Genomic DNA, 20719 nt, shown 5'->3' on the forward strand with positions numbered 1-20719 from the left:
AATGTTCAGTTATCGCCACAAAACTTGAATGGTATTTTTGAGTATCTACTACTATCTGATGCAATCTCACTCAAATTGGCCACTTGGGGGCACTGTTCATACTTTTGATTACAAAAACAAGCATACCTCTTGGAAAATACGTTTACAATAATAACTCCACAAAGGAATGTCATTGAAAAGCTATTCCACTTTCCTTTGATTCTTTCAGTTCAACAGATACCAAGATGTTAATTACCACTTAAAATATTTTGAAAAACATTTTTTCTCCCACAAACTTTGTCCATGTATCACCAGATTTAAATCAGGAGACTATCTCAGAAAAAGGTGTTTCTTTGATTTTTGATATGTGGAACGGTTCGTCTATTTTCCGCCATTTTTATTTTTTTTTTCTCCTCCTTACCTACAAATTTTGTCCAAGCATCATGAAATTTGGATCACAGCATTGTCAGTACAGCTAAAAAACCCTAGTTTCTCAGATTTTTGATATGTATGTGACATTTCATCCACAACCAATTAATTTTGGTGGCTATGTTGCCAAAGACAAAATGAAGGCATATCTAGGCAATAATGAGATCATACTACTACGTACTAACATCAAATTTCTCACATAAATTTACGAACGAAATCTAAAGTTAAGAAGCAAGACTTCATTTGCAACTTGGGAGGTCCGCTGAAAACAGGAAGTGAGGCAATATCTCAGTAAAGACTTGGTGTTTTGCCTTTAAATTTAGTATATCTCCTTGGGAGCTAGTGCAGATGGTCCCAATGGCTTCTGGTCTTCCTCAGTTGCCAAGGGGTGGGGACAGCACATGCTTGGCCCTTAACTGCTGCTTGCAGCTATAGTTAGCTTAAATAATTACTTTTAAAACTATTCATCACCAGTTTTATGACATAGTGATGTCTACACTCGCCATCCAATTTAACAGGAACACCTGTACACCTGCTCATTTATGCAGTTATTAAATCAGCAAATGATGTGCCAGCAGCGCAATGCATAAAATCATGCAGATACAGGTCAAGAGCTTCAGTTAATATTCTCATCAAACATCAGAATGGGGAGAAAGTGTGATCTCTGTGACTTTAACCATGGAATGGTTGTTGGTGACAGATGGGCTGGTTTAAGTATTTCAGAACCCGCTGATCTGGGAATTTCACACACAACAATCTCTAGAGTTTACACAGAATGGTGCAAAAAAACAAAAAACACTGAGTGAGAGACAGTTGTGTGGGTGGAAACACCTTGTTGATAAAAGAGGTCAGACGAAAATGGCTAGATTGGTTTGAGCTGTCAGGAAGGATATAGTAACGATGGACGATGAGTGTATGTCCATAAAGTAACAGGTAAATATTTTTTATTTTTGTATTTTAATCAATATAGTATTATAAACAATGTGGTTAGAAAAAAGATGCTCATGTTCATTCTGAATGGGAAAGTTTCACAGGACTGGAGCTTCCCACTATATTGTGACTGGCTCAAGCTATGTTCTTGATTAAAAAACTGAAACAATTTCACTTTATCTTTATTTGTAAAACCAAAAACCTGCCATTTAATTTCAAAATCACTAATGATAAAAAGTGTTCACCTAATATTGAGTAGAATGCAACCAAATTTAATTTGTCTTTTTCTGAATATTCAACAAGAAATTGGATTTTACAATTACAATTTACAAATATAATGATTTTGTTATTTAAAATAGGAGAACTTAAATCACTGTAAAGTTTTACCTGTAAATGGATGGGTCCTGCAGGTCCAGCATCTCACTGGTGTAGTCACTCAGGATGAACGGGAAAACAGGGTACTGCATTAAGTCATTAAAAGAGCGCCCTGCATGCTTATTGAGATGGGTGAGATACTCAAAATTGGTGATCTGGCTGGAGCCCCACAGGTGAGTGAGGGCATTTATATTATCGTATTCTAGCAGGTTGGGCAGCTCAGAAGTAAGGATGTTGTGGTAGACATCATCACGAACCTGAGACAGGAGAAAAAGAAATAAAAAAACAATAAATTTGATTTATATAGCACTTTTTAATTTTTTAAAAAGTATGCTGGAGAGTACATAAGAGAAAAATAAAGAGAAATAATAATAATAATAATAATAATAATAAAACCACATAAAAAAGATGGAGTATTAGTAACAATTTCATGGGGATAACTAAGCCTGCCATGTGTAGACCTTACGCCCTTTGTACATCCTTACACAATAAGAATAAAGATATATATTAATTGAAAACTTTTATAGTGCAGCTTCACTCATGGATGGAGTATCTGAAATTAAAATTAATTGAAACCTCTTCTTATACAAAAGAGTAAAACATAGTGTCTACATAATGTGCACTAGCTGGTCACGGTACAAACATACACTATATTACCAAAAGTATTCGGTCACCTGCCTTGACTCACATATGAACTTAAGTGCCATCCCATTCCTAACCCATAGGGTTCAATATGATGTCGGTCCACCTTTTGCAGCTATTACAGCTTCAACTCTTCTGGGAAGGCTGTCCACAAGGTTGAGGAGTGTGTTTATAGGAATTTTTGACCATTCTTCCAAAAGCGCATTGGTGAGGTCACACACTGATGTTGGTTGAGAAGGCCTGGCTCTCAGTCTCCGCTCTAATTCATCCCAAAGGTGTTCTATCGGGTTCAGGTCAGGACTCTGTGCAGGCCAGTCAAGTTCCTCCACACCAGACTCTGTCATCCATGTCTTTATGGACCTTGCTTTGTGCACTGGTGCACAGTCATGTTGGAAGAGGAAGGGGCCCGCTCCAAACTGTTCCCACAAGGTTGGGAGCATGGAATTGTCCAAAATGTTTTGGTATCCTGAAGCATTCAAAGTTCCTTTCACTGGAACTAAGGGGCCAAGCCCAACTCCTGAAAAACAACCCCACACCATAATTCCTCCTCCACCAAATTTCACACTCGGCACAATGCAGTCCGAAATGTACCGTTCTCCTGACAACCTCCAAACCCAGACTCGTCCATCAGATTGCCAGATGGAAAAGCGTGATTCATCACTCCAGAGAACGCGTCTCCACTGCTCTAGAGTCCAGTGGCGGCGTGCTTTACACCACTGCATCCGACGCTTTGCATTGCACTTGGTGATGTGTGGCTTGGATGCAGCTGCTCGGCCATGGAAACCCATTCCATGAAGCTCTCTGCGTACTGTACTTGGGCTAATCTGAAGGTCACATGAAGTTTGGAGCTCTGTAGCAATTGACTGTGAAGAAAGTCGACGACCTCTTTGCACTATGCGCTTCAGCATCCGCTGACCCCTCTCCGTCAGTTTACGTGGCCTACCACTTCGTGGCTGAGTTGCTGTTGTTCCCAAACTCTTCCATTTTGTTATGATAAAGCTGACAGTTGACTGTGGAATATTTAGGAGCGAGGAAATTTCACGACTGGATTTGTTGCACAGGTGGCATCCTATGACAGTTCCACGCTGGAATTCACTGAGCTCCTGAGAGCGGCCCATTCTTTCACAAATGTTTGTAAAAACAGTCTGCATGCCTAAGTGCTTGATTTTATACACCTGTGGCCAGGCCAAGTGATTAGGACACCTGATTCTGATCATTTGGATGGGTGACCGAATACTTTCGGTAATATAGTGTAGCTGCTTTACCTTTGTATTGTCAAACGCCAGAAGCAGAGTTCGGCCATTAGTGAGGAAGATCTCCACAGCATTGTCTCTGAGCTGCCACCAGCGTTTGTGCACCTCCTTAATCTCCTCATAAGTCCAGCAGAAGGATGCAGGCTCTGTCTCTCCCTGAGGAATCTGCTGATAAAAAAAGCTCTTTCAGGTTGAGCCACTCAACACTGACACACATGCACACTCAAAATCTTCATGAGATTGAGATCTGCTGAGCTAACCTGGCTATTGCTGGCTTCGGACGCATTATCCTCCACAAAGTACATCCCTGATTTCCCTACAGACACACACAGAACATTGCAATGGATCACGGTATTTTCAACCGGTGTCTTTATTTATTGTTGAACATAATGAGCTTACCCAGCAACAATTCTCCTGCAGTTTCTCTTGAGGGCGCTACATTCATACACTTCCTTGTGAACCTAAAAGGATGTACAAAACACCATGATTGAATATTTTCTTTCCCATGCCTTCAAGACAGCAAAATGCTTTGTTTACAGTACCACTAATTGATACATGATGCAATAGTGACATTTATAGATCGCTAAGGTGGCAGAACCTGATGGGCTCACTAGTGGCTTTATCCTTCACAGTGGAAGAATAAGATGAGTGGGTCTTCTCTTCAAAGAGGAAAGCAAGTGGGGCCTTGATAGGGTCTGTTCAGGGAACAAAATGCAACATTTACATAAACCCAATATCATAAAGCCAACTGACAAGTATTGCATTCCAAAATTCTTATCCTCACCTAAAATGAGGATAATTTTTTCCTGCCTTACCAACTGATCTGCACCCCTACTATTAATCCACAAGCTGCACACTATGTCTCCGTGAATTCTTCATAGCTTTAGCCACAGATATTAAAAAGCTGGATGCCTCAGTGTGCTAAGCCAGACAAGTCAATAACGCTGCCATCTTGGATGGATGGAACTTCCCAGAATAAGCTCAGTTACTGAATTTAGAATTAACCAGTTAGAATTTAGAGTTAACCAACATTTTCTCCACAAATGGCTGCACAAATCCTTCCTCAAGACTAGCAGGTCTTATCTTGCTTTATTGTCATTACTGTCCAAACTTACATTTACCCTATATACTACTGCTTTGCAGCACATACACTAAATCAATATACAGACAATGCACATGTACATTTACATTTACAGTACGCCACCTGCAATATGCAGAAATGTGTGGCATCAGTTCAGTAGCATCATTTTGAATTTTGAATAAGGCAGTCACAGCTGCTATTATCATGGTACACCCACATCTCCATAGACTTGCACTGGCTTACAGCTGAATTGCGCCCCTTCCAATATGACGGACATGTTGAGATATCATAGTACCTGCAAGATTAGCTAATGTGGCAGCTACCATTTTCATATACCTATGCCCTTGGTAGCCAAAATAGCACCACATCTCTACAACATTTTCTAACAGTCTGTCTAACACAGTTGCTCATTTGTATGACAGTACTGTGTACCTTCTGGTTTGCAACGGTCCTTGAGAAGGTATTTATTAGGGATGGTGAGGTAGCATCGCTGCAGACGTCTGCGCTCCCTGTTGGGGCCCTCAGTGGGATCCAGCTGCCACGATGTTGGGTAAGATGACTGGTCATACCACACTGCCCTAAAAGGCAGACAGACAGACATGCATGCACACACACACTTCACAGCACTAGTAATCTAATATATTGACAAAATTCTTGGGCTAAAGCCTAATGTGAACTCCACAAAATTATGTGGGTCAGGGACACATACAGTCAGGTCCATAAATATTGGGACAGTGACACAGTTTTGGTAATTTTGCCTCTGTACACCACCACAGTGGATTTGAAATGAAGCAGTCAAGATGTGACTGAAGCGTAGACTTTCAGCTTTAATTCAAGGGGTTTAACAAAAATATTGCATTAACCGTTTAGGAATTACAGCCATTTTTTTTACAGAGTTCCTCTATTTTCACAGGCTCAAAAGTAATGGGACAAACTAACAATCATAATTATTAGGATTATTTTTATTACTTGGAGGTAAATCCTTTGCAGTCAATGACTACCTGAAGTCTGGACCCCATGGACATCACCAAATGCTGAGTTTCCTCCCTTGAGATGATTTGCCAGGTCTTTACTGCAGCCATCTTCAGTTGCTGCTTGTTTGTGGGTCATTCTGCCTTCAGATTTGTCTTCAGTAAGTGAAAAGCAGCTCAGTTGGGTTGAGGTCAGGTGACTGACTCGGCCATTTAAGAACATTTAATTTCCAAGCTCTTGGGCTGCTTTCACAGTATGTTTTGGGTTGTTATCCATCTGTACTGTGAAGCGCTGTCCTATCAGTTTTGCAGCATTTGACTGAATCTGAGCAGAAAGTATAGCTCTGTACACTTCAGAATTCATCCTGCTACTTGTATCAACAGTCACATTATCAATAAACCCCAGTGACCCAGTTCCATTGGCAGCCAAACATGCCCATGCCATAACACTGCCTCCACATGTTTGACGGATGATGTGGTATGCTTTGGATCATGAGCCCTTCCTTTCCTTCTCCATACTTTTCTCTTCCCATCATTCTGGTACAAGTTAATCTTGCATCAGAACTGGTCAGGCTTTTTTTAGAGGTTTTTTAGCAAAGTCTAATCTGGCCTTTGTGTTCTTGAGTGTTACCAGCGGTTTGCATCTTGAGGTAAACCGTCTGTATTTACATTCATGAAGGTGGCTCTTGATTGTAGACTTTGACAATGATAGGCCTACCTCCTCCAGAGTGTTCCTGACTTGGCTAGATGTTGTGAAGGGGTTGTTCTTCAATAAGAAAAGAATTCTGCAATCATCCACTTTAGTTGTTTTCTGTGGTCTCCCAGGCCTTTTGGTGTTGCTGAGCTCGCCAGTGCATTCCTTCTTTTTAAGAATGTACCAAATTGTTGATTTGGCCCTCCTAAAGTTTCTGCTATCTCTCTGATAGGTCTGTTTTGGTTTTTCAGCCTAATGATGGCCTCCTTCACTTGCATCAACACCTCTTTGGACGGCATATTGAGAGTTCCCATGAACAGCTACCAAATGCAAATTCAACACTTGGAATCAGCTCCAGACCTTTTATCTCCTTAATTTATCATGATATAAGGAGGAAACAGGCCACAGCTGGCCATGAAACTGCTTATCAGTCAATTGTCCCATTACTTTTGAGCCTGTGAAAATGGAGGAACTCTGTAAAAAATGGCTGTAATTCCTAAACGGTTAATGCAATATTTTTGTTAAACCCCTTGAATTAAAGCTGAAAGTCTACACTTCAGTCACATCCTGACTGCTTCATTTCAAATCCACTGTGGTGGTGTACAGAGGCAAAATTACCAAAACTGTGTCACTGTCCCAATATTTATGGACCTGACTGTAACTAACTGTCAATCGATAGATTGACTTGATAGATTATAAAATGAAATGAGGTGAAGTGACTTATAGTGAACTGAAGTGAAATGAAATAAAATGAAATAAAACAGAACAAAACTAAATAATCAAAGTGAAAACAGGAGAAACAAGAAGGTACTGACCGATCATGGGTGAGTTGCTGCACCAGCTCTTGCCAGTGGCGGCTGGCACTCAGGTCAGTCTTGTAAAGGCTTCGGATGTGCTGAATGACCTTCTTTCTTTCTATGCCTTGTCTAAGAGACATGTTCTGAGTGATGTCTGCTGCAATCTTGGAGATGTCCTTTGACTTACCATCCAGTCTCTGCATTAGACTGCAGAGGAAATATTGAAGTAACATATATAGTATAAACAAGCGTAAAGAAGGGTGCAAACTGATGGCTAAGTTTAAAAGAATTTAACTCACATCTTTTGGGCACTGGCCAGTTTTTTCTCCCATGCACTTTTGCTTGTTCTTGCCTCTGACTCATATTTGAGTTGCTCCTTTGAAGAAAAAAAAGTCGAAATGACACAGAAAAGTTTAATGTAGTTTGTTGTTTCTTTTTGGGGAGTGATCAATTAAAAAACTCATGCTCCTAGAGATTAGAAATGTAAGGAAAACCTGGCAACCTCTGAGGTATGAACAGTAGCCAGGTAATATTAATAATCTGAATGGGTCACCCATAAAATCAAGTTAAGCTCCCACTTAGCACAAGTCTCTATATGGATAACTGTCTTCGTATATATGTAGTGAGACATCTGTGTGCTGAGCTAAGGGTCTTAGCCCAAACCTGCTTCAGCAAGACAGTGCCCCTGTACACAAAGTAAGGTCCATAAAGGCATGGTTTGCCAAGGTTTGTGTGGAAGAACTTGAGTGGCCTGCACAGAGCCCTGACCTCAACCCCACTGAACACCTTCGGGATAATCCCCGAATACAGTAATAGTAATAATGGAATGGGATGTTCAATAGCACATATGGGTGCAATGGTCAGGTGTCCACAAACTTTTGGCCAAATGGTGTATATTATAGGTGCATGCTTGCTTTCTCCTTTGCATTTAGTAAATGTTCAAGTTAAAGAGGCTGAATATAATTTAATACCACAATAACTCTACATTTCTAGAGCTGTTGGACTGCCCTACCTCTCTGATGGCTTTGAGTAGGTCTGATTTGGGTGGTGCAGTTGGAGGGATGCAGCGATAGCCACACAGCTTCAGTGATGTCATGAAGGTGTTAGCAGCTGCCTGTTCTTCCTTAGTGAGGCTCTCTTTGTGGTCATGAAGCATCTCGTACAAGTAGAGAGCCAGCTTGGGTCCATGCTGTTAAACAATTAAATTCAAGTTATACACACATTATACACAAATACTGTATATAATAACGTTGACCAAAAGCAATAAATAAAAACAGATTTGGAATGGATATTACACTAAGCTATTTAATTATTAACCCAGATACATGTGATTCTATTATTTTATTATACATGAATTACAAGACAAATACAGTGTCAAATCAACAGTCCCCTCCAAAAGTATTGGAATGGCAAGACTGTTTCTTTTGTTTTTGCTATACACTGAAGAGTGTGAGGTCAAAAGATGAATATGAGACAATAGATCAGAATTTCAGCTTTTATTTCCCCAGGTCTGAAAGAAGGCCTACTGGTTGTCAGTGGAAAAGCAAAAGGTCATCAAATCAGAAACTGAAGTCCTTTTAAGCAAAAGTATATTCAGACCATCAGTGAGCTTCCCCAGTGGTGAAGGTTCCAAAAAACAAGGGGGAACTTGGTTTTGTGTTGACTACCGAGCACTTAATGCATTTTCTATGCCAAACATCCAGGTGATACATGCGCTACACAGTGCAGTGATTTTCAGCACCCTCAACCTCAAAAGAGGATACCAGGAGTTTAACATGGCCACAGATGGTATGCAGAAGACTGCTTTCATAGCTGGAGACAATCTGTATGGTCTCCCGATTGGGTTAAAATTTTTTTATTATTTAAAAAAAAAAAAAAGGCTCATGTCTATGGTTCTGAGAGACCTGAAGGGAAAATATTGTTATGTACATATAGATAACACTGTTCTATATTCCCGTACTATCAACCAACATTTGATCCATCTCAGAGAAGTGTTTTGCAGGTTGCATGAGGCTGGGCTAACACTGAACCTACAGAAGTGCAACCTATTAAAAAACTCTCTAACATTTCTGGGTCACACAGTGTTGGCCTAGGGAATAAAAACCGAATCAGCTAAGGTGGAAGCAGTTGAAATTTTCTGTACCAAAGTTAATTAAAGATGTACAAAGATTTCTTGGGTTAGCCGGATGGTACCACCACTTCATACCTCATTTCTCAGAAAGGGCATCTACTTTACATGCCTTTACAAAGAAAGCAGAGTCATGGGCCTGGACTATGGAATGTCAGGATGCGTTTTGAAGACCTAAAACAATCACCACTACAGGCGCCAATGCTACTACCAACTGATTTTTCAAGACCATTCAAAGTCTAGATGGATGCACGTGAAGTGAGCTTATGTGCCCTCTTGACTCAAGAGTGTATTCAGTGTCCATATCTCATATCTAGGAGACCATATCTAGGAGACCATATCTCAACCTCAGGCATTTCGAGTACTCACATACATTACAATGTACAGAACGGGTACCTTACATACATTACAATGTACAGAACAGGATGTATTCCGAACCAACAGAGAAGGCACATGAATCAGTTAGTGGTTCCAACAAGAATGAGGGAAGCAGTTCTTTCACAACAACCCTCTTAGTGGCCATCTTGGACAGATGAAGACACTTCAAAGGATCCTCAATTTTGCATATTGGCCAGAAGTGATGAGAGATATGTGGATCTACTGGACAAACTGCGAAACCTGTACTTACTTATAAAAAAAAAAAAAATCTTTACATGGTGGGGAAAGCTGGTCTAACTGGTTTCAAACAGAGAGCTACAATTTACCTCTAGCCTTCTGCACAACACATGCAGATGATGGGGTGTTATCCAGAAACTAACAATCGCATATCATCCACAAACCAATCAGACTGAACGAATCAACAAGACTCTCAAAACAATGACTGCTTCATATGCTAATGACCACCATCGTACCTGAAACATATGGTTCCCTGAGTTCTGTTTCGCTATTAACACAGCATGGCAAGAGATTACAGGGGTTCACCCCAGCAGAGGTAGCCCTTGGCTGGAAACTCAGTGGACCATTAGTACGACATCTGTATCGCCCACCTAACCCTGAACAAGAAACATATCTTACAGAGACACCAATAACTATTCCAGCTTGTAAAGTCTCGAGTGGAAAAAGCTCAGTCTAAACAAGGGAGGTATTACAAATGCAGGAGAAGGACTGAGACCTTTAAAGGGGAGGAACTCGTCAGGGTGAGGACTCGCCCATTGTCAAGGGCCGAGGAAGGTGTTGCTGCTAAATTAGCAGCTCAATGGAAGGGTCCTGCTAAGGTACTTAAAAGTTTAGGCCCAGTAACTTACCGGGTCTCATTCCTAGACAACCCTCACCAATGTGACATGTATCATATGAAGAAGTTCCAAAAATATCATTGCTTAGTACAGCCTTCCACTAATGGAGGGGGTATGGAACCAACCTGGTTACAGGTTGTTGTAGTTTCTCTCTTATCCAGTGGTGGTAACCTTAGGTGAGGAGTCTCTGCTCGACATATGCAGAAGAAGCACACTAGGAAGAAGAACGTCTCCCAGCACAGATGTCTAGCTGTGTTTGGTGAAAATCTCCTCAAGGATCCCTTTGTTTCACTGATGAATTTTAAGTTTATGTTTATTTAATGCTTGCTCATGGTTGTATGCTTTATAGTACTGTTGGGAATGTCTAGGTTTAATAATATTATAGGTTGGAATGTTCACTACGATCTATATGTAGCACTAGCTCAAGGATAATAGAAGCATTTATGGCTTTGTTCTGTTTGCTATATGCGTGTATGTCTGCAGAGATTTTTGTTCTCCCCTTTATTGTGTAGTTCCACTGGTAGCGTCTAAGGACTAAAGTGACCAAAGGCGGTGACTTGCTGCATTTCCTCCAAACTATCTTAGGAGTTATCTTCAGTTTCCTGATAAACCTCAACCCCTGTAGCTATGTTTTTCTGCAGCGATCATTAAGCCATCCTCAAACAACCCAGTCACCCAGCTTGCTACTGTTTCTATGGTTCTGCATACTTCGGCTCTGCAACTCTTGTAGCTACAAGCAACACTGGAATATCTGGTGAGGACTATCAATTATATTCACCAAGTCCATGTGTCCAGAGACTGATTTCAGGGACAAAGACTGTTCTCTTTTGTGAATTTTGTGTATAATAGGTGGATGTGGGCAGGTAATGTTTTTCTATGTGTATATGACTTGGGTGTTGGTATATAATGCAGGTATTAAATGTTGTTTCTAGGTGTGTGAAAAATAAATAAATGAAGTGCTCGTGCTGTGACTGTGATGGGTCACCTCAAGTCCAGGGCTGAGGCTTTCTCTGAGGATGTCAGGATGATTTTGCTCATGGACAAACTCTAGTGCTTTCTTCCTGTCCTCTAGAGGAAGTGCAGGACTAAGTGTGTGCACCAGCAGCCGACCAATTTGAATCCGGAATGTGTCCCTGCAGGACCAGAGAATGCGACCCCATTGCTGTCGTGGTGCTCCGCTGTGTCCAGTACTGCCCTGAGGGATGAAAATGATGTGAACACATCAGACATAAGGCCTTTAGCATGAGTGCATCAGGTTATTGTTAATGCTGAACTATGTATATAATAAGATGATCAAAATTGTCTGCTTTTTGTCTCAGTGCATAGAGCTAATTTGATGACAGAACTGGAGATGGAATATATTTTGAATATATCAACTTGTTTCACTTCCTTTTACACACAAACATCATACAGTTAAGCTAGTAAAATCCTACCATGATCTGTGGCATGTGTAAAAATACTGAGCAGGCCCAAACGACCTCGATTTTGGAAGAATCTGAGGCTGTCATGTGCACAGACTCATCAAAGCTGGACAGTTGAAAATTAGAAAAAAAAATCACCTGGTCTTTTTTCAATCTTCAACTGTCCAGTTTCGATCATTCTGTGCCTCGATTATAGCCTCAAATTCCTGTTCTTGGCTGACAGGAGTGTCTGCTGTTGTAGCCCATCCACATCAAGGTTCAATGTTTTGTGCGTGCTGAGATGCTTTTCTGCTCACCATGGTTGTAAATAGTGATTATTTGAACTACTATATACTTCTTGATAGCTCAAACCAATCTGGCCATTTTCCTCTGACCTCTTATCAACTAGGTGATTCCACCCACAGAACTCTCACTCAAAAAACAATGTTTTTTGTTTCTTGCACCATTCTGAGTAAATTCTAGAGACTATTGTGTGTGAAATTCCCAGGAGAGCAGCAGTTTATGAAATACTCAAACCACCCCTTCTGGTACTAACATCTGTGCCACCATCAAAGTCACAGAGGTCACACTTTGAATATTAACATAAGCTCTTGACCTGTATCTGCATGATGACCTGTATCTGCTATTGTGCTGATGCCACATGATTGGCTGATTAGATAACTGAATGACCGTACAGTTGTACAAGTGTTCCTAATAAAGTGTAGTGAGTCTATAGTATAATGTATTAAACAAATATATGTATCAGTGTGGCATGTGCCACTAACCAGCCCGATTTTTAGGCCCTCCATCATGAGCTTCAGAAGATCTTTCTGGAAACATCTCATGTCAGCGAGTGGGAAAGGAGCAGGATTTGTGATGCTATTCTCCTCTGATATTTGCTCAGCATGTAAGGGTGTGCTCACTGTGCGATCAAGAGACTCTGGAAAGTTTAGTAGGTCAAGGAAATCCTTACTGATGTCTGTTGAGTAATAAGGTATGCACAAAAAGCAAATTAATCAGTGATATATTATTATATTCAGTAACATATAAGTAGCTGAATATGGAATCCACTTTTCAACTTTTTCTGCAGTTTAGTTTCCATTTGTACAGCCATGTAAGCATCAACAGATTAGCTACAGTATCTAATTAAAAATTATTAATAATTTTTAATTATTAAAAATATTAATCCTTTTAAATTATTCAAATTCTTTAAAAATTGTGGGTATTTTCAAACCAATTCAAACAATTCATTCATCTGTCTTCTAGGCTCAATAGTCTTTAGCAAATTAGCAATGATTTAATAACCAAATCACCCTGAGTGTCTAAGAGTACCCACTCAAAAATATTAGATTAAGAAAACTTCTGGATGTTATTTCATATCCACATTATCCCCACAAAAAATGAAAGAGAGAGTACAAAAGGTTGCTGGACATATATAATAGAGGTAAGCAGATGTCTATTTGGAGATTTACCATAGTATATTATTCTGTTGACAGCCAGCACTACAAGTCTCTGCAGCCTCTGAATAAACTCGGTCTCACTGGCTCTGATGGGGTTTTCCTGGCTCATTCTCCGTTGCATCATCTGGGTAAGCTCATCATTGGCCACAGAGCGCATCCGCATCAGCAATGAATCTGATTGTACTAAGGAACATTTCTGCTGGCCTGGGCCATATACACACACATACACACAAATAATGCTTATGGTCAATCTGATAAATCCTGTCAATTACAAGTAAAGACCATTCATTTTTCATTTATCTGTATATTTATGCTGCGTTCGAGGCGAAGTTTACAACCAGTAAAAGCAACTGAAAATGCCCCCTCAACTTGAAATTTCAACTTGTCAACTTGGGGTAGTCTTCCCTGTTTATGGAGTGATGTCAAATCAACATGGGCATGCATAATGTGAACAGTGTAATGTACCCTTCTCTACTTTTAAATTAGTTTATAGCAGTTTATGACTTTAGATCAGTTAGTATACAGAAACAGTACTTGGTTAAATATCTTAACCATATAAATTACTGTTTTGAGAAGGTAATCATCAATATTATCAATATAGTTATAGTTAAACTAGCAACGGCTAGTTTGTTGTTATGCTACTCATTATTTTTCCGCTGGATAACTTGCTGCTAAGCTACTCACTATGGTTTGCTGTTGTTGATATACTGCAATTTCAGTCAAAAATTTTACATGAATGTTTGAACAGCACCAGTAGCTACTCTGCCCTGTAACTGTAAAAGTGCAGTTAAAGTAGCTTCTCATGAGCGTTACATTCTCTGACAGAGCAAACAAAAGACATGCTTTCGTGGAGGCGTCCATGTTTTTTTCCCACTTTGCATGTAGAACATGCCGAGGTGGGAAATGACGTTATTACAGATTGCAAATTACCACTTACAAGGCACCACGAACGCAGCATTATTTTATGTTTTTCTGTCTTTCTCAGAACCAGTACATGAAAGCTATATAGGAAGACATGTAGGAGGTTAATGCCTTTCTCTGGCATTCAGTCAAACATGCAGCAGATTAAAAATAAATTGGTGATCACACATTTAGGCACCAGTAATCTCTTCGTGTACTGGGCAAAATACAAGCAATCATGCAGTTAAGTAAGTGAGTTCAATCATACCCCCTTTCCACTGAAAAGATGCTGTTGCCTTTTTTCAGGACTAGTCCATGTTTCCACAAGTTTGAGAACCAACTCATTAGGTAATCAGAAGTTGATCTTTCTTGAGTTTTAATTCTAGGACACATTTTACTATCTAATCTAACTCCTATTTAGGTTGTTGCAACTTCCAGTAAAATAGTTCTGGGATCACTGATTCATGTTTGCAATATTTCAATATTGAATATTGTGAATTTTGTTTAACATTAAATTTCAAAGCACCAAGCACTATTCCTATATTGTTTTAATGGCAGACATGAAATTACCTTGATTTAATTGAGTTGTTCTATGAACAAATACCCCACCAGTACCCCAAATCTCTAACTTATTAGTTTCTGGTTCCAGACCTGCAGTGCTGTAACTGAACTGATTTTACAAACTAACTCTGCACTCACATTGGAAGCAGTTTCTTGCTTCATGTTGGCCAAATCCCAAGTGGTCTTGTTGTTAGTTTACTGCCATTATTTCAATGGTAGCACCAGACTAGTGTGATATCCACATAAGTTAGCTACAGATCATATATAAAGCCACCTATTTGATCACAAATCTGATATTTTCCCACTAAAAAAATGTGTCAGAAGGACCGTAAAACACACCACCATCTCTCATCACTCTGGCAGTCACCAAATTGCTTTGCTTCTCATTTTCATAAAGCTCAACTTTGATGCATCAATCACCCCATCCACTTTGTGTCACTAATGATTGCTTCAGGTACTATCACCAGAAATTGCCAACACTCATCGAAAATTGAATGACATGCTGGATGCTTTGTTGCATCATGTTGCTGCCAGTGTGAATGCGTGGTATGAAACGATTCTTTTGCAGTGGAAAAGCATGGAACCGGCTCTGGAACAACCACAGCATCAGTGGAAAAGGGCCTTCAGTCCACAGCATACAGAGCCAGTAATGTGAGAGTTGGTGTTGTTGTCTATTAGGGCATAAAGGGGCCAAAAGGCTACCTGTTTCGGAGAGAAAAAAATAGGAGGAGAATTCAGTTTGGGAAGGGAGAGGGGTATCCAGGGACAGGAAGCTGAATGCAGAGGGTATCTGGCCATAGGAGCAGTAGTGCTGCCGGGGAATACAGGGAATTATGGAGTCTTTCAGGCCCACTGAACCTTGGGGGCAGGTAAGGTTAAAAACACAACAACAATTTGAGTATTTTATTGAAATCCTAGTTATATCATATTTGATTCCCACCCTTATTCTTAAGGACACCAGTCAGTCCTCATTTTTCATCCTATTTTTAGCCCCATAGATGAGTTAGGTAGACATGATTATTTAGATATGCATGCTGGGGTTTCACTTTGAACTTCCTTAATGGATTCAGTCTGAATACATATGCAGAGGAATAATAGTAACCTGACCGAACCAAGATATGTACAAACTTGTCAGGAGCTAGAAAATTGAAGTCCTTGATGGCTAGGAAACTATATACAAATTTCGTATGGAGCATACACCTTGAGATTTAATAACTTTTACAAGAGCATATAGAGGACAATACAGATATCAAATCATTCTACTGTGTGTTAACAGACCAAGTCTGAATTGTGCTTACAAAGCCAGTTCTCACCTGCAATGCTTTTGCGCTTCTGATGGACAGTGTGCTGCAGGGAGGCAGAAGCATGGATAGAGGCACTCAACTTCCGAGGGTCCTGATTGGCCGTTGTCTTAATGAAGTCAATGGCTGATAGGAGGACGCGGAACTGCAAGGCCCTAGCCATTTCTAATTGGTAGACGGGTAGTAGTTTTAATGAATAATTTGCTAATAATGTTATAATGACTTAAGTACTTAATGACAAGTGTTATTTACCCTGAGTGCGATATACTTTGCTGCCCTGCATAAAACCCAGCAAGGTGATGAGATCCTCAATGATGCGAAAATACTGGGAGCCAGATGAGCTGCAGGCGTGGATGGTCACTGCCACCAGCAGCTGCTGTATGTCACATACTAGAAGTCTGTAGTCATTTTGAGAAATTCTGTAAAAAAGGAATGCAAACATGACACTTAAATGCAGTATTTTACATAAAAAACAATACCTTTTAGATGTTAGATATTATATTAGATATTAGCCTGGGATTATTCTTCAAGGCTAAATCATGGTTTTCTTAATAATTATATCTATGCAGATAAAAGCATCCTGTGCATTAAATTACACTTCGCTTATAAATAAAATGTAAGGTTCAGTGCAGTATTTAACTTTCTTAATTACTTAATTGTTTAATTACTTTCTTAATTTATATTCCACTGAAATGGGTACTGTCTCCACTGCATAACATGGTCCCTCATTCCAAACTCTACAGAAGAAAAGATATTAATAATTATTACCCATTCTCTAGGCCATTGAGAGTGGACAGGGTGTTGATGAGTACATAGAGGAGGCCATGGTCTAGCAGTATATCAGCCAGTTTTGGGCAAGCATTCAGCAGCTGCAGTAGTACACACAAGGCATTGTGGACCAGCGAGTTTTCATACAAAGAGTTTTCCAAAAGCCCCAGTATGGGCACCACAGATCGCTTTCTGAATGGAGAAACACTTTCCATGTCCTCTAGGTCAAGGCTAGGTCAAGGGAAAACAAACAATTAAATCAGTTAAAGAAATAGCTTTTCTTGGTTTCAGTAGCATAATGAGAGGGATATTGCTAAATAAATACTTTTTTAATGATCAAGCACATAAAGATTTGAATAAAGTGAATTAAATGTAAGATACTCACTCCTCCTCTAAGCTTACAGTCTGGCTGAACAACATCCCCAGAAAACACTCCAACACGCCCTGAGTGCCCTGGTGCAGATACAACTGGTTGGCCAGCAGAGAAAAGCCATGGTTCCTTATGAACTTCTCTTTCTGTTCCTTTTGGGCTCGGCTAAAATATGCATCCAGCAGCTGTGTGTGTGTATTGGGAAGAGACCACAACATTTTTGTTGGAGTAACTAACCCATAGTCTAGACCCTGCCGCAATCCATCCTTTTAAACTTCCTTGACCAATAACAGTAATAGGAAATATATTACAGGTTAACAGTAAGCTAATTAAATGTGAAGAAGCCACAAGGTGGTCAGCATGCATCAGCACTGCAACCATAAATTTTTTCTTCCTGTCATGATTGCAGTGAGCGCATCTTGTTGTTATCATTCTTATCATTACTGTGTGCTGTGGCAAAAGCCTTTTTTCATATATAACACAAAACATGCTCCAAGCAACACTTTTCCATGCAAAAACACTACTATAGGTTTCACTTGAATCACGTGTAGTTTTTTCTATAATATCATAATTGTATATACAGCATTATATCCATTTCAGTATGGCATGTAGCTGTCCAAAAACTTGATCAAAGTCTGAAATTCATTGTGTGAGGAAAGCTTCTGAAAGAGCCGATATTAAAGAGTGGATAAAAAGAGAAAAGTTTTGACTTAAGTACCTTTATGACCCCTTGTTGTATGAGAGGGGAATGGTGGTTAACCAAGACAACAAGAGCTTCAGGCTGGATCAGTTTGTCCATCACCTCCTCCAGCATGAGATCTGGCAGCAGTAGCAGGACACCTCTGAGAAGATCATAAAGCCCACAGCAGATGAGAACCACACAGTCTTCTGTACCAGACCTGGAAAAAACCCCACAGAACACAGTCAGTAAGAAAATATGGAGAAAAGAGGGGAATAAGTGATTTGGACCAAAATCGTCTTACAAATCAATGGAAAGTTTGGAATTAATAATTGCTCTTAATAATGGATTAGAGGTTAACAACTATGGTTATGACTAATTGTAAAAAAATGAATAAAAATAGTGAATGTAGTGTACACCAGAATGGTGATTATAAGGCTCCTCATAATTCAGAAGAATAAAAAAACTGGTGAGAGAATTTCTACCTGTCACTGGCCTTGCTGTTTGTTCGGTCACAGCCAGGAGAGTAGGTGTAGCTCTCCACGTCATCATTTGGGGCAGTGCGATCAGTTATGCTGGGCCAGCGAGCAACGGCCATAGAACTGTTCTGTGCTGGAAAAGCCAGACCCAGGCTGGCAAGGTCGCTGTGGCTCCTTTGAAAAGACTGGATGCCTTTTAGACTGTCAGGCCTTCGCAGAGTCTCTTCTCCAACCAAGTCAGTGCTGCCACTGCCCTCCTGCTCTGTTTGAGCTTCCCGTTCTTCTCCTATGTTGATGGAGGATGTGTGAAGTACCTCATCAACTACATCGTGAGAATCACAGATTGTTTTGGCTGATTCACAGCTGTTTAGAAGCTGCTCCTCTCCACCTTTCAGCATCTCTGTGCTGTCAAGTACATGCTGTGCAGTCAGGGAGGCAGCCTCATCTAGTTCACGTGGCCTGGGGGATGCTTTGCTAGAAGCATGCTGCACCATGCAGGCTGAGAAGGCCAAAGAAGAGTAAGGAGAAGGAGTAAAGATGTTTGGGGTGTGAATCAAAATGTCACCTTCAGGATCTGGAAAGGGAGGCAGGTGCCCTGTCACGTGAGAGATTCAACTTGTTTACAGCTTACAAATAACCTTGATCTGGCCTAAAGTGTGTTTTCTATAGCTAGTCATCTTCCCGAATTACTAGCATTATTGATGAAAATGAGCAAAAATTACTATATAAAATTAATAATGTGTGGATTTGAGAATACAAATATACATAGTTGGTTTAGACCCATGGTTTTCAAGGTAAGGTCTGTGGACCCTCAGTGGTCTGTGAAGCATTGCTGGGGTCCATGATTTCTTTTTTTTAAATTTTGTTACAGTGGGGGGAATCACATCATACCATTATCAAAACAAGTGTAAAGTTTTTAGATTTATTATTTTGTTCTTATAGTTATTTGCCAGTTTGCCTGGTCACTTGAATTGAACGGGTTTAATTCAAACTTCAGACACTGTAGTCAATTTATAGCTTCACAAAGGCCATGAGTTTCAAATCATAGTGAGAAAAGAGGATTTATACAGAAAAATTAGGTAATTTGTTTATAAGGCTGTTTAAAATAGAATATAATTTCCTCTGTTAGTCTACTGGAACTTCATTTAATAAAGTTGAGCAGGCACAAAACCCTATTATCAAGATGAAGGAAACAAATTTGCTAAAAATCAATTCACAATAACATGATAGTCCATGGTAATGTTTTGGATACACAAATCATCTCCATTTATAATAACTAACATATGTATAGACCTCTGAGTGAGACACATCACTGTGATGTCAGCTGGTTGCAAAAATATAGCAGAAGCCTATAGTGATTTAAGCCAGAATTTATTTTCTAAAATGTCCTGTTGTGATGTTGGGTGTCAGAATCTGCAAATTGGACACCTTTCCAAGCCAACAGTAGAAAGTTGTGGTTACATGCAATTAAGAGGGATAATTGGTCTGAGGAGCTGCATTTTTGCAGTTCTTGGTGTTTTAATTGTAAAACTTTACATCTTGAACATACCCACAAGCAAAAAAATAAAGGCTCAAGAGACTTGTATGCCTTCAAGTTCTCTGTAGTATAAACGCTCAGAGTTTCTATGAGATATTGCATGCCAGACCACCACTTATTATCATTTAGCCACTGACAGGATGCCAAGCCATAATGTACACCGATCAGCCATAACAATAAAACCACCTATCTAATATTGTGTAGGTCCCCCTTGTGCTGCCAAAACAGCTCTGACCCATCAAGGCATGGACTCCACAAGACCTCTGAAGGTATGCTGTGGTATCTGGCACCAAGACGTTAGCAGCAGATACTTTAAGTACTATAAGTTGCAAGGTGGGGCCTCCATAGATCAGACTCGTTTGCCCAGCACATCCCATAGATGCTTGATCAGATTGAGATCTGGGGAATTTGGAGGCCAAGTCAATACCTTGAACTCTCTGTCATGTTCCTCAAATGATTCCTGAACAATTTTTGCAGCGTGGCATGGCACATTTTCCTGCTGAAAGAGGCCACTGCCATTAGGGAATACTGTTGCCATGAAGGGGTGTACTTGGTCTGCAACAATGTTTAGGTAGGTGTGACGTGTCAAAGTAACATCCACATGAATGCCAGGAGCCAAGGTTTCCCAGCAGAACATTGCCCAGAGCATCACACTGCCTCCGCTGGCTTGCCTTCTCCCCATGGTGCATCCTGGTGTCATCTCTTCCCCAAGTAAGTGACATATATGTACCCAGCCATGCACATGATGTAAAA

General features: G+C 40.1%; 1 protein-coding gene across 16 annotated transcripts in view; it reads right to left on the reverse strand.

Annotated features, from left to right (window-relative positions):
• lyst (lysosomal trafficking regulator) overlaps positions 1–20719 on the reverse strand; it is a 198702-nt gene that overhangs the window by 41231 nt on the left and 136752 nt on the right. For 10 of the 16 annotated variants that reach the window (XR_003404244.3, XR_008301402.1, XR_008301404.1 and 7 more), the window contains 19 exons: positions 18436–19024; positions 17990–18170; positions 17287–17456; positions 16902–17132; positions 16386–16552; positions 16146–16298; positions 15535–15690; positions 13384–13575; positions 12697–12890; positions 11497–11706; positions 8164–8340; positions 7451–7527; positions 7170–7358; positions 5122–5267; positions 4207–4303; positions 4008–4069; positions 3869–3924; positions 3621–3776; positions 1726–1970 (listed from right to left, as the gene is read on the reverse strand). Coding sequence is in view for 11 of the 16 variants with exons in the window: in XM_026939228.3 (XP_026795029.3) it covers positions 1726–1970; positions 3621–3776; positions 3869–3924; positions 4008–4069; positions 4207–4303; positions 5122–5267; positions 7170–7358; positions 7451–7527; positions 8164–8340; positions 11497–11706; positions 12697–12890; positions 13384–13575; positions 15535–15690; positions 16146–16298; positions 16386–16552; positions 16902–17132; positions 17287–17456; positions 17990–18170; positions 18436–19024 (3448 nt within the window). In the remaining 5 variants the exon portion in view is untranslated. The remainder of the gene's footprint in view (positions 1–1725; positions 1971–3620; positions 3777–3868; positions 3925–4007; positions 4070–4206; positions 4304–5121; positions 5268–7169; positions 7359–7450; positions 7528–8163; positions 8341–11496; positions 11707–12696; positions 12891–13383; positions 13576–15534; positions 15691–16145; positions 16299–16385; positions 16553–16901; positions 17133–17286; positions 17457–17989; positions 18171–18435; positions 19025–20719) is intronic. The other 6 variants (XM_053232372.1, XM_026939233.3, XM_026939231.3 and 3 more) reach the window with 6 other exon arrangements.

The sequence above is a fragment of the Pangasianodon hypophthalmus genome, chromosome 3, assembly GCF_027358585.1.
Source record: "Pangasianodon hypophthalmus isolate fPanHyp1 chromosome 3, fPanHyp1.pri, whole genome shotgun sequence".
NCBI lineage: Eukaryota > Metazoa > Chordata > Actinopteri > Siluriformes > Pangasiidae > Pangasianodon > Pangasianodon hypophthalmus.